Source organism: Phaseolus vulgaris, chromosome 2 (genome assembly GCF_000499845.2).
Source record: "Phaseolus vulgaris cultivar G19833 chromosome 2, P. vulgaris v2.0, whole genome shotgun sequence".
Lineage (NCBI taxonomy): Eukaryota > Viridiplantae > Streptophyta > Magnoliopsida > Fabales > Fabaceae > Phaseolus > Phaseolus vulgaris.
Window position 1 is genome coordinate 33,440,472 of NC_023758.2, and position 12,229 is coordinate 33,452,700.

At 34.4% G+C, this 12,229-nt stretch overlaps 1 protein-coding gene and 1 pseudogene across 4 annotated transcripts; both read right to left on the reverse strand.

The window, feature by feature from the left end:
- Positions 1–249: 249 nt before the first annotated feature.
- LOC137811569 (uncharacterized) lies at positions 250–7,370 on the reverse strand. 4 transcript variants are annotated; one of them, XM_068613358.1, is made up of 9 exons: positions 7,235–7,370; positions 7,008–7,167; positions 6,758–6,922; positions 6,202–6,475; positions 5,986–6,094; positions 5,650–5,770; positions 4,778–5,527; positions 1,736–3,659; positions 250–1,021 (listed from the first exon to the last, which is right to left on the reverse strand). In XM_068613358.1, exons 4-9 carry the CDS (start codon positions 6,395–6,397, stop codon positions 588–590), a joined length of 3,534 nt encoding a protein of 1,177 aa, XP_068469459.1. In that variant the 5' UTR covers positions 6,398–6,475; positions 6,758–6,922; positions 7,008–7,167; positions 7,235–7,370; the 3' UTR covers positions 250–587. The 4 variants fall into 4 exon arrangements, with proteins under 4 accessions (XP_068469459.1, XP_068469458.1, XP_068469461.1 ...); XM_068613357.1 differs by lacking the exon at positions 7,235–7,370 and having other exon boundaries at positions 6,202–6,922; positions 7,008–7,188; XM_068613360.1 differs by lacking the exons at positions 6,758–6,922; positions 7,235–7,370 and having other exon boundaries at positions 7,008–7,148.
- A 4,546-nt stretch (positions 7,371–11,916) lies between these two features.
- On the reverse strand, positions 11,917–12,023 carry LOC137813190 (small nucleolar RNA R71; annotated as a pseudogene).
- Between the last annotated feature and the right edge of the window lie 206 nt (positions 12,024–12,229).

Consider the following 12,229-nt stretch of genomic DNA (forward strand, 5'->3'; position numbering starts at 1 on the left):
ATCTTATATCACACTTTAAAGTAGTCACTATACTTATTCGCTTAAAAATATTTATCTATTGACATAATATATATATATATTAAAATATTTATTTATTACAAATTTTAATTATATAAAATTCAACAGTTATCTTGTGCAATTCACTGCATAAAATAGTAGTTTAGAAGATAAAATCTAAATCTATTCAACTGCAGCTCTGTCCAACATGGATAAACTTCTAGCAAAGAAATCAGTATGCTTTTCACAATCTTAACGAATATGAATTAGTTCTACTTCATTCACACTTCCTTTCATGGACCACTAGATTGAGATGGAAATCAAATAACAAGAATGGAGAATCTCGAGGAGCACAATCCTCAAATTAATGGCCTACCAACAAAAAAGGAAGGGGAAAAAATAACTTTACAATTATGTCAAACACAAAGTGCCATATCTTACAATATATTGGAACCACCATATAGCAATTGGCCATTATCCCAAACAGCCATAAATCTAAACACAAACAGCTATGCTCTGGTGTATATATAGGCCAACAGGAAGAGAAGAAATGCTGGCAGAAATCAGAAGGCAATCTGAACTTTGAACTCTCACATTATGATGCAATTACACTTTGATTCAAGCTTATTAGGGGGCTTCATGCTGTCTACCTTGTTAGGAAGCCCAACATTGCGTATCAAAGACTCATCAGCATTTTCATCATTCTCAGTCTTGGAAGGTGATTGTGATTTTACATCAGTTTCCACCATCTTAGGCCTTGCCTTGTGAGGTTTCATAGCACGCTTGGGGGCAATCTGGCTGCGGGTGTCCTTTACATTGGAATTGGGTTTCCCCAATATAGTCACTCTCGGCTCAGAACCTTCCAATGGTTCTGAGTCTTCCTTTTCCATTGAAATCGTTGCAGCTTTATATGCAAGATCATGGATGATGGAGCTGCAGAAAAGTATAGTATCTGTTGCCTCTTCAAGTGTCAAGCTTCTGGTGTTCACTCCATCTTGACACTCCACCGTAACTGTGGACCCCTCTGGGAAAAAGCATTAGATATCTGTCAGAAATTTGCCGAGTACTAATATTTTCTCCAAATAAAGGTTCAGCAGATAAAATAGATTACAAGTGCCAAAGAAACCATGTATATTGAGAAACAGAATCTTTTGTACTACCCCACTAATGATGAAGCATTTGTTCAGATTTCAGAAAGCTCGTAAAACAGATTACAGAACACAGCCACACTATAAGTTGCATAAAACATTCCTGCTTAACAAGTTCCCCAAGAGCAGCGGTTATGAGAACAATCAATAAATAGAATATTTTATTAAAAAATTACCTCGGGGTAGGATAGGAAATTTTGGGGAGTGCGTTTGTTACACTTTCTAGTAAATTCCAAAACATAAATCTCCAGGCAAATTGGAAACTACACTATTAAATTGCTGCTGACTGCCAGAATCCAACATAAATATCTCCCAACATATCAGGCACATCAATTCAGAGTATTATCATTAATGCAAAAAATAAGTCAAGAAACAACCTTTCAAAGTATACTAACTCTATCCGTTAGAAATCAGGACCATGAAATTTGTATATCTCTTTTAAGTCAACATGACAAACTGTGTGCTGTGTACATACACGAGTGCATTGAGACACATGAATAATAGAAGATTGTCACAGAAAGTTTTCATGCTCATCTCAAACAGCATCTGCAATATCTTTTATTTGAAATTTCATCCAATAAGCATCATACCTATGCCAAGGGAGTACTCGGAGGCATTGAGCTCAGAAACAGAAGCTGCAAGACAATCACCGGAAGAAATTGAAACAGAATGCTCCTGAAAATCATCAACAGGGCATTTTGATACAAGCAATGAATCATCATCCACCACCCCAGTATCATTCTGACAACAGTTTTCCCCTTCTATTTCTGATTCTTCAATTGTAGAAGTATTGGTAGTTACCAGAGCATGTAGTCCATTAGCTTTAGAGTTTTCAATATTATGTTTCTCACCAAAAGATGACTCTGGATCCTGAACTGATGTTTTTGTATTTGACACACTGTCCACATTATTTGGATGGTCTTCAGTTTTATCATTTGAAATACAGCTTTCATGATTTGGAAATGATGCCACTGAATTGTCGTCAGGCCGAACACCAGTAGCCTGGCTTACTAATTCTGAGATACAAGCATCAGTTCTTCTAATACAATCATGGTATTCAAGATTATCTTCCTTGACAACAATGGAACTCATAGAAGAATCAATCACATCTGTCACTTTATTTTCTGAAGCTTGCATTTCTAGCAGATCTTGGGGTATCTCCTCTAGGTTGCTGCATTCAGTATTGCCAGAAGAAGTTTCTTGTGCAGTAAAACCTAATCCATGGTAAGAATGGCTTGACATTCCAGAAAAAGAAGAACCAGGACTTGGAGGCCTGATCCTAACGTCGTATCCATAGTCTACATCCAATTTCCTGGCACTTGACTGCCTTTGGACACGAAAATCAGAATGTCTTGTTGAGCTGAAATCAACAGATGACGAGGTAGAATAGCTGCTACGCCCTGTTGAACTTCTAATACTGTTAATGCTGTTTCTTGCAAAGGACAGGTCATCATAAGATAGCGTTGTGGCAGTAAAAGTCCTGCCCTGAATTACAGGTCCTTTGCTACTGCTTGACCTTTTCAGTAGTACAGAGATGCCAGTGCCTTCCAAGAGGTCAACTTTCAAAATTGAGCGGTCTTCGGAAAGATGTAACTGCTGATCACCAGAATGATTATCAGGCTTCTCGTAATCAACCCTTGATTTGTCCACCTCTAGTTGATTGGTAGACACCTGCTCATTTCTCTCCACCACTGAACTAGAGAGAGGATTTTGTTGCGAGTGGTCCCAAATAAGTTCACTGGGAAAAGTTTGATTTTCCTCTGCATCTGGTTCTCTAAGGGGAAACCTCATGTTACCCACATTAGTCTCTTGAGGCAATCTAGACTCAACAGTTAGTTGGTCTGTTTCATGGGATGTTTTTTCTTCTGTAGGAATGCTCGTGGAATTCACTGAATTGCCACTGGAAACTGCCAAAGTTGCCTCCGGAAAGATATGTCTCAACAATGTGGTTTTCCTGCTGCATTCTTGACACAGTCTAAGATTCTTCTCAGTTTCATCAGTGGCCTCCAGAGGACAACCACAATTAGAACAGATTGCTGTATTCTCAAAAGCACCGGTTTTAGAAATGTCAACTATGACATGGGAAGTTTCTAAACTTTCACTGAATTCTTTGCCAATACCATGATAAACAGAAGCTTCAGATTCAGTGGGACCTAAAGCAATCATATGGCCTCTAGTTTTATTGTGAAGGACATCAACTGATTCATCATTGATCTCATGCCCAATGTTTGCATTTAATACATCAATTTTATCAAAGGAAAATACTTCTTCATGAATGTCAGCATATATTATCTTTTCAGTTTCACTGGTCACATCATCTTGATTGTGGTCACTCCCTTCAGTATCTGGTGCAAAACTTGTACCATGATCAGAGCTTGCATTGCTGCTTGTTGTGACAGAGGAGTTCCTAGATACCAGGGAACGTTGCGCAGAATTTGCTTTTCCGACATAAAAGGTTGTACTTGGCACACTTGATAAAAGAGGCCTGAACATGTTCTGGGGACTTTTTTTATCCTGCTCAGAAAGTTTGGTTAACAAACAAAGTAAGCAGTGTTGTCCCAAGTTCCCAACCAACTCTTTAAAGACACAAGGGAAAGATCGGGGCAAAAGGTTAGGGGAGCAAGGAATGAACAACACTTTACAAGAAAAACTCATTCGTGACTAAGAACAGAAAATGTGTAAACTTTGTTATGATAATCAAGTAAGTGCACGTATGCCACTTTATACACAGCACAATAAACAAACTCATTGATGACTTTGTAAGTCATTTAGTTGAATAATAGTCTTATCATGTGTAGCTTAAAAATAAACTGAGAGGAAAGAAAACATCCACCAGAAGAACCAAATAAAGCAATGTACCCAAGATTATATAGAGATAAATAAATCAAATATGATTGTACTCTCCATGTGACCGGGCTCACTTCAATCCAATCCTACTTAATCACGTCCCAACTGATCCACAGTAACAACCGTGAAAGAGCCCGGGAATTGCATAGTAACAGGGGATTCTAACCACCAGTCCCTGAGTATTGGGGGAAATACACACATACTTGAAATTATATCAAAGTTTTGATCATTGATAGCCTAGAAAGATCAAAGATGGTTGGCTTGCTCCAATTTCCATTTAAATTGTTTTGATTTTGATAAGAACCCAAGCAATGAGAAACCCACCCTCAAAAGCTAGCTATTATAAAGGGAAAACCAAATACTTAAATATTCCACCGAGCATCTCATACCACTTTGGGAGTTAAGGAACCTATTCACTTTACATTGGAACCAACTTTGGTACCAATTGATAAGTATCCAAGCACTTGAAGAACCCATCTTCAAAAGCTAATTATTAAAGGAGAGAACCACTTAAATATTCTACTGAGCATCTCATACTACTAGATGTGAGACTTAAGTACCTCATAATACCCATGTTCCTTTTAAGAATGTTCTAACTAATTAGCATATATGAAAAGGAAAGTGAATAAAACAGGGAAATTGTGTGCATGCATATGCAAAGTTGTGCACGAGAATTTTAATATAGACAATTTAGGAATATAATATTAAAAACAGCCTATTTAATTGAAATTACTCAGCGAACTATAACATGAGAAAGTAAGTCAAGAGATTAAGCAACAAAATACCATTTGCCGGAGAGCAGAATCAAAAGATCTTTTAGGAGCAGAACTTGGGGACACCATCCTGACTGGCTTCTTGGAAATTGAGGGAGATTTGCCGTTTGAAATTGAAGCACCCCTTCTTGAACCAAATTGCTCTAGACCACCCACAGGGATGGACTGAAGAGAGTCCAGATCATCATCACCAGAAGATATGACAGAACCTTTGCTGCGTGAACTAAATTGGTCTCGATCATGACTATTAATATAACTGCTGCTCCTGGAAGGTGTGGGAGACATTGATTGCCTACCTAATTTAGAAGTAGAGTCCCTACTATTTCTGGATGCTGGGGACGAACCCCTCACATATGATGCCGGCCGATCAGCCAAAGATGTCCGGAGATTAGGAGGAGCTTCGGAAGAAAAACCAGGAATATTAGTTTGCCACGCTCTTATCTTTGGTGAAGCGGAGTTTCCACGGCTTGTCTTAACAGGGGAAGTTCCCCTAATCCCAGATGAGACGGCAGGACTACCGGAGCCAGTGCTAATTTGCCGAGGAGTAGGAGTAGAGGACCTAGAAGCAGGTGTTGTGGGCTTTGTTGGAGGCGGAGATGGTCTTCTTGTTGGAGTAGCCTGTCTAATAACTTGAGTTGGACTAGAATTTGGCGTCAATGAAGACCTTCCCCTCGATTGCAATGTATTATTCCCAGATCGAGGGGATGAGCTTAAGCGATTTGGACTTGCACTGCCCCTACTGCTTTTGTAACTTCTCTCCATCTGAAAGAGTCCAACAAAAGGTGGATAGTGACTAAAACATAACACATTTCACACAGAGAAGAAAAAATAAGGATTTTTATTCAAGAGATAATTGTGCATAAAATAGATTTGAAAGCACACACCGTAGATGATCTTGATATGGAAATGGGTTTACTCCGAGGCCTTCCTCTGCTTACAACATTTATTTCTGCTGGTTCATCATCTAGTGAAGGAAACAGTGGAGTGTCCGGTGGTGTCAATAACCTATAAATGAATAAAACAGAAATGCAGCATCAGTAAAGTAATATGCACATCTTATTCTAAACCTTGGTGAAAAAAGGATTTTGAATTATTGACCAAACTATTAGTGTGAAAGAAACACAATTGCAAAAAGTTGGAATAGAAATCGTAAAATTTGATCATATCACGCCAACAAGATTTAACACGGTGAGATTCAAAAGTCAGAGAAGACTACAAACCAATCATAGTCATTCTTGTCCCCATCTGCATTAAGCAATTCACTGGTTTCTCCTCGACCAGGAATGGATATCCCAAGCTTGATATCAGAAAAATGTCTCAACTTGGTCGCTGCAAATTAATATAAAAAAAGGGAGAGAAATGCATGAGTATCAACAAAATAAAGGAACTGGTAAACAGATAGATTCTCTCCTCAAGATGTCAGTAAAGAAAATTACAAAATGAGTCTTCCAGGTCATCCGATGGCTGAAGCAAAAAGCTCTCTTTTTCTCTGGACTGCATTTCACTGAACAAAGTAAGATCATCATCTTTCTCTCTTAAGTGCAATCCACTTTCAAGACTGCGCCCGCGTTTGTGACTGTCTGATCTTGGCTCTCTACCAGGAGAGCATCTAAATGCTGGGGAAGGTGGCATCTCCCCTACCCAATGCAGTGCCCAACAAGTGTCACCTCAAGTTCTCCATACATTCCAAAGTTAAAATCCTTCAACACCCTAACCAACAACCAATGATTATTGTTAACACACAGCTCAAGCTCACCACAAATTCAATCTCCAAACAACAATATCAGCAAAACCCCCACTTTCATTCACCAACTATCTGCTCCTTCTAAACACTCAAGAAACACTACCACCATACCCAATGTGACTGAGTCAAAACAAACAAAACTAAATTTGGCATATTAAAACAACTGTACCCTTCCAAACCCAATGCCTAACCCCTCAACGTTCATATGCAATCAGCATCCAAAACTAATATTGTAGATGTCCCTCAACCTGAAACCCTAGAACATTGGCCAGTAGCAGATCCTAATTACGCCGTTGCCATCACCGACCAAAAGGGTAGCCAATTCAAACGGCAAAATTCAAGCTTGGAGCACCCATTAAGCCAAGTTCAGAGCCACAGCGAAACTTGGCTCACCAAATTCCCAAGTCAAATAGCTTCAAACACAGTGCAAATTCGAAGATTAAAAAACAAAAAATAATAAAAACAAAAACAAAAAAATAGAGCTTAAATGCCAATTACAATGCGACGAATGTTGTCTCAGACACCCGGATCTACAGCATTCATGGCTTCTTCTGAGCACCCAAAAGTACAGATCAGAACCAGTGTGATCCAACGGTTCCAACAAACTCTAAAAAAAATTCCATTATTCTCTCTCCTCACACAATTCTTTTTTTCAGTCCTGAAAAAAAATAATAAGAATATTGAACTGCAATTTGAGAATAATAATATTAATACTCAACCATAACCTTTGTTGCTGTCCTTTGATTTGCTGTTTTGTCCTAAACACCAAGCATTCTTTCCTCTCTTTTTTTTTTAGCTTCCTTTTCAGTTTTTTTTTCTGCCGTTACAAGTGCCTAGTAGATTCCCTATGTTTTCTTTTTCACACCTTTTTTTTTTCCCTCTCGTAAGTGCTACTCCAATATCACTTCAGAAATGTCTCAGTTTTCTATTTTTCTCAACTTGTTGTGTTCGCGTACAAGAACTAAAATACATTAATTAGTCGATTTTGATGTTTAGGAATTTCAGTTCCACTTGATATTATAGCATATGAAGCATTTTCTACCTTTTTAATTGCTAATATTAATAGGATTGGAAGAGATATTAATATTATAATTGTGCTGGTGGAAGGTTATATGTGTACCCTAAATGGCTAGGGTGTTACATGCCACATTGAAGACAAGTTTGGACTTTTTGACCCTTCATGGCATAAACGGACCATAAGTCATAATATTTAATGGCGTTGGAATTGAGTGGGGTCAATTTTTGGGACTAAGCTATTAAATTTCTTATCACATTCCAGTAATATTAAATGTACGTTACCTTACATTGATCCCTATAGCAACCAAAACGTTTTGACTCATTGAAAACCCCAAAAGGAAAAACAAGAGCAACTACTATACTAGTAGTAGTAATATTTTGGCCAAACATATTCTAAATTTGAAGCTGGGAGTAATGAACAAAGTTAGCATAGTTTAGAACAATCTTGGGACAGTGTATGAGACCCAATATGTGTGTAAGAAAGTCCATCTCAGGAGGACTGAAGCATCACTGTCAGGGGCATGATTTTGGTGAGGTTGGCATTTTGAACAAGATGATATGTCCTAATTAGTTTTTTTGTGGCCTAAGGCTTCTATCTATCAAGGAAGACAATGGAATTTTAAAGTGCAACTAAATGACCAAGAAAGAAAAAAACTTGAGAGAAAAGGAATCAAGGGAGAAAAAAGTTGTGTGGGGCAAAGTTGGATAAAGTCAACTTAACAACTGAGTTATGATTAAGCAATAGCTAGCTCTGTACACTAATGCAAGATTATGGAATCATGTCACTTTAATTGGTAGGTGATGAAGGAAACTTAAAAGGCTACTATGCTAATCATTTACATTGCTTTATGCCTCTATCTTTTCTTTCATTTGGTTTCATTTAGAGGAAGTTATCAGTAGTTATCATTAGGATTAAAAATATTTTTTTTTATATTATAATATAATGCAAAATTAAATTTATCTTTGTAGTAGGGAAATTTTTTAAAATAGTTTTTATTAAGATTAAATATATATTTTATAATATAATATAATGTAAAATTAGTTTTTATTTTTAATTTAAACTTAGATTTTTAATACTTGTTTAGCATAAAAAACAAAAAAAAAACTTTTTTTATTAAAGACTTGCTGACTTTTATTTTTTTTCATCAATTAATCTTGTATCTTAATATTCAAATACACAATTTATTGTTCATTGTCAAAGAGTTTTCTTTATTAAATTATATTCCATTTTCTATTATGCATGAGTACTGTATTATCTTTTCTAAAATATGATATTAGACAAAATTTAACTTTATAAGATTAACTTATGAAATGGTGGTGGTGTTATATTTATATATTATATTTTTATTTTACACCATGTCTGTCTTTTTGTCAGTACTTTTTTTTTTTGTTTTACTTAGATGTATTATGCTTAGAAAGGGAAATCTTTCTCATGTAATTTTACACTTAAAAAATAGTACGAAAACATCAACTACTAAACAAATGAAATTACAAAATTAAACAATAAAAAATGTTAAATAATTAGGGAACTATTCAATGACACAGTTTTAACACGTGGAACTTGATTTTTCAGTAATAGTCTTTCTTTTCACATTTAAGTAACAATTTAATTCGTTTAACTTCAAAATATTAAACAGTATTTTTAATTGAAAATATAGTAAAATGATTTTATTGATTTAATTCCTAAAATATAGGATTTTTTATTTTAGTTTTTATAAAGAAGTTTATTTATTTTTCATCTTTTAAAATTTACATTTACATTTATTATTTTTTATATATGCATTTATCTTGATTCTTAACAAATATCCTTTATCTTGTTTTTTCATTTAAATAAACATTTATAGCTAGGCATGACTGCATTGGTGATTTAGACTTGATACCATTTATCATAGCAGTTCTTTTAAAAAATAACCTCACACGTTAAATCAATCTCTTAATATAGCATGAGGGTCCATGAAGATCAAGATAAATAATTCAAGGAAGATACTACACTATGTTCCTAAAATATTTCTTAAAAAATAAAATAAAAACTATAAATTCTTATTAATATATTTCTGTCATGTTTTCTCAGTAACTTATTTTTCTATTAATTATTTAAAAAAAATTTAAACAGTATATTTAGAATATTTGTTAGTAAGACTCACTTTTTTATCCAATCATGTGTTTCTCTCTGCCAATGTTGGGTTTGCATTGTTATAATTGATTCAAGGAATTTTCACACATTAAGATCAAAATCAGATTTTTTGGTGTATGGATCATTCCAGGATGTGAGTGTTGGATGTTGTACTGTGTTGACTCATCTGTTTATTGAGACTTATAATTTAATGTTAATTCCTTAAATTTTGCTTCATTTATTTAAAAATATTTTCATCTAAAAAAATAGTTTAACTTTTCTTATATGATATTATAAAATATTCCATTTTTATCATTGAGAATTTTCCGTGTTGAATTAAGTCTAAAAACAACAACAAAATTTGTACAAAATGAATTGTGAATTATATTGAATGAAGATAAAGAATAAAGAACAAACATAAAGTGTAAACATAAAGTGTGAAAAGGATAAATTGTCTTTTATATTGTGTAAGTGACAAGAGCTAATTTTTTTTCTCATTCTATTTAATTTGAGCACTTTATTTACACTTTTTTTTTTTTTTGCAAAATGTACTCTCATCAATTTAAAATTTCAAAATGTTTATTGTGAGAGAAGTTGCTTAGATTTTACGACTCATGTTTGAATATTTTGATGCAACAAAATAAGTCAGGAATCAAGTCAAGAATTAGTAATTCGTTGAGCTGAGAAACCTCACCGCTAAGCAGATCAAGGGAGGAAAGCATTTAAATTTTTTTACTCCTAGAGTTGAGTAGATGCCAATGATGCTAAGTGGTTTGAGGAAGTGTGATTTGATACTTCATGAAGTTGAGCGAGCTACAAACTTAATACAAAGAAACCTTTGAGGAGAGGAAACTCAATCTGCGAAGAATAGAGAAACTCAACAACCAGGAAACCTTTAATTGAAGAAAGTCAATTCATTGAGTGGAACATTTGGGTGTCGTTGAGCGTAGGCTTCATACTAGAACAAAATTGTTTAACGTTATAAATAGAACAAAGATTGATTAACAGAAGGAGGATGGATAAAAAAAACAAAAAAAATCTATTAATTATTGTCGAATTGTACTTAGTGAAATATCACATACATTATGAGAGATAGAATGAGGAGCTAAACTATAGTGTTAGAATTGAATGATATTGTAACTTCTTTGTATTTCTTTATTCATATATGCATTTATGTTCAATTTTCCATTGTGGTTTAATTTTATGCTTAATGTTAGACAATAGAGGAATCTTTGTACTTGGATTTAGAAACTAAATGCTATTGGAAAATATTTTCATTTTCTGAACCAAAATAAAACCACCGCAGATTATAGCTACTAGGAATAAAGTTGCGTCTTTGGTGATTATTGTTTTGAATTTTAATGCAAGTATGAAATAACTTTAATCAAGTAATTGATTCATTGTTATTAGATTTTTAAATAATCATGATTAAGGAATTAACTTGGTTTGACTTGGAAAATTGTGAAGTGATTGTATATGTCCATAAGAGGTACATATTAGTCAAGCATCATTCAATTTCAACACTTGATCATACTTGATAACTACAACCATTGCATTTTAGTTGTTGTTTCGGATTAGTGAAAATAGTCGATAGTTTGACTAATTCTTTTTGTAAGGCAACAAATAGAAGAAATAATATAATAATGTATAATCTACTTTCGTTATTTTTTTTAAATCATTTTTTACATTTTTCACTTACATTGAATTTATTGTGATCTATGCTATTGAAAGAAAATGATTTTGCAGAAAGACTTAAAGTTTGAGTAGGACAAAGAAAAGGTTGGAAAAAGGAACTAAAGTAAGGCAAAGAAAATTTAAAATAGAAAAGAGCAAGACAATTCATCATTTTCAACAAGTGTTATGGCTTATCAAGGTGGGAAGAGAGGTCAAGGAAATGACAGAGTCATCAATCCTCCAAGAAGAATACTAGGAGACCATGTCATGCATCAAAAATCAAGAAATTTGTCCATATTTGTTATTCCACTAGCAACTAGGGGAGTAAAGATTAAACCTACATTTCTCAATGGTTTCAACACACTTGTTTGTAGGAAAAGATCATGAATATCCTTATGCTCACTTAAACACATTTTATGAACTTTGTGCAACAATGGTATTTTAGGCAGGTCAAGAAGAACTTGCATACATGAAGTTGTTTCTATTTAATTTGAATGGTGAAGCCAAGGATTGGATAAAGTCTCAGCATAATCAAAGTCTCATTAGTTGGATCGATGTTGAAAGTAATTTTTTACAAGATTATTTCCACCAACCAGGTATGCCAGAGCTAAATATGATATTTCCACTTTTAGACAAGGACAAGAGGAACTATTCTATGAGCCATGGTAAAGATTTTAGTTATTGCTCATAAAGTGTCCTAATCATGATTTTGAAGATGTGGATTAATTAAACATTTTTTGAAATGGATTAAGACCAAAAACAAAGATGCTTCTAGATGCAACAGTTGAAGGTTCAATGGTGGCGATAGACGCAAAACAAGTTACAACAATAATAGCTACTCTATCATCAACTAATAGGGAAACACAACATAATATGAAATTTATTCAGAGAAGAGTAATCTTGGATCTGAGCATCA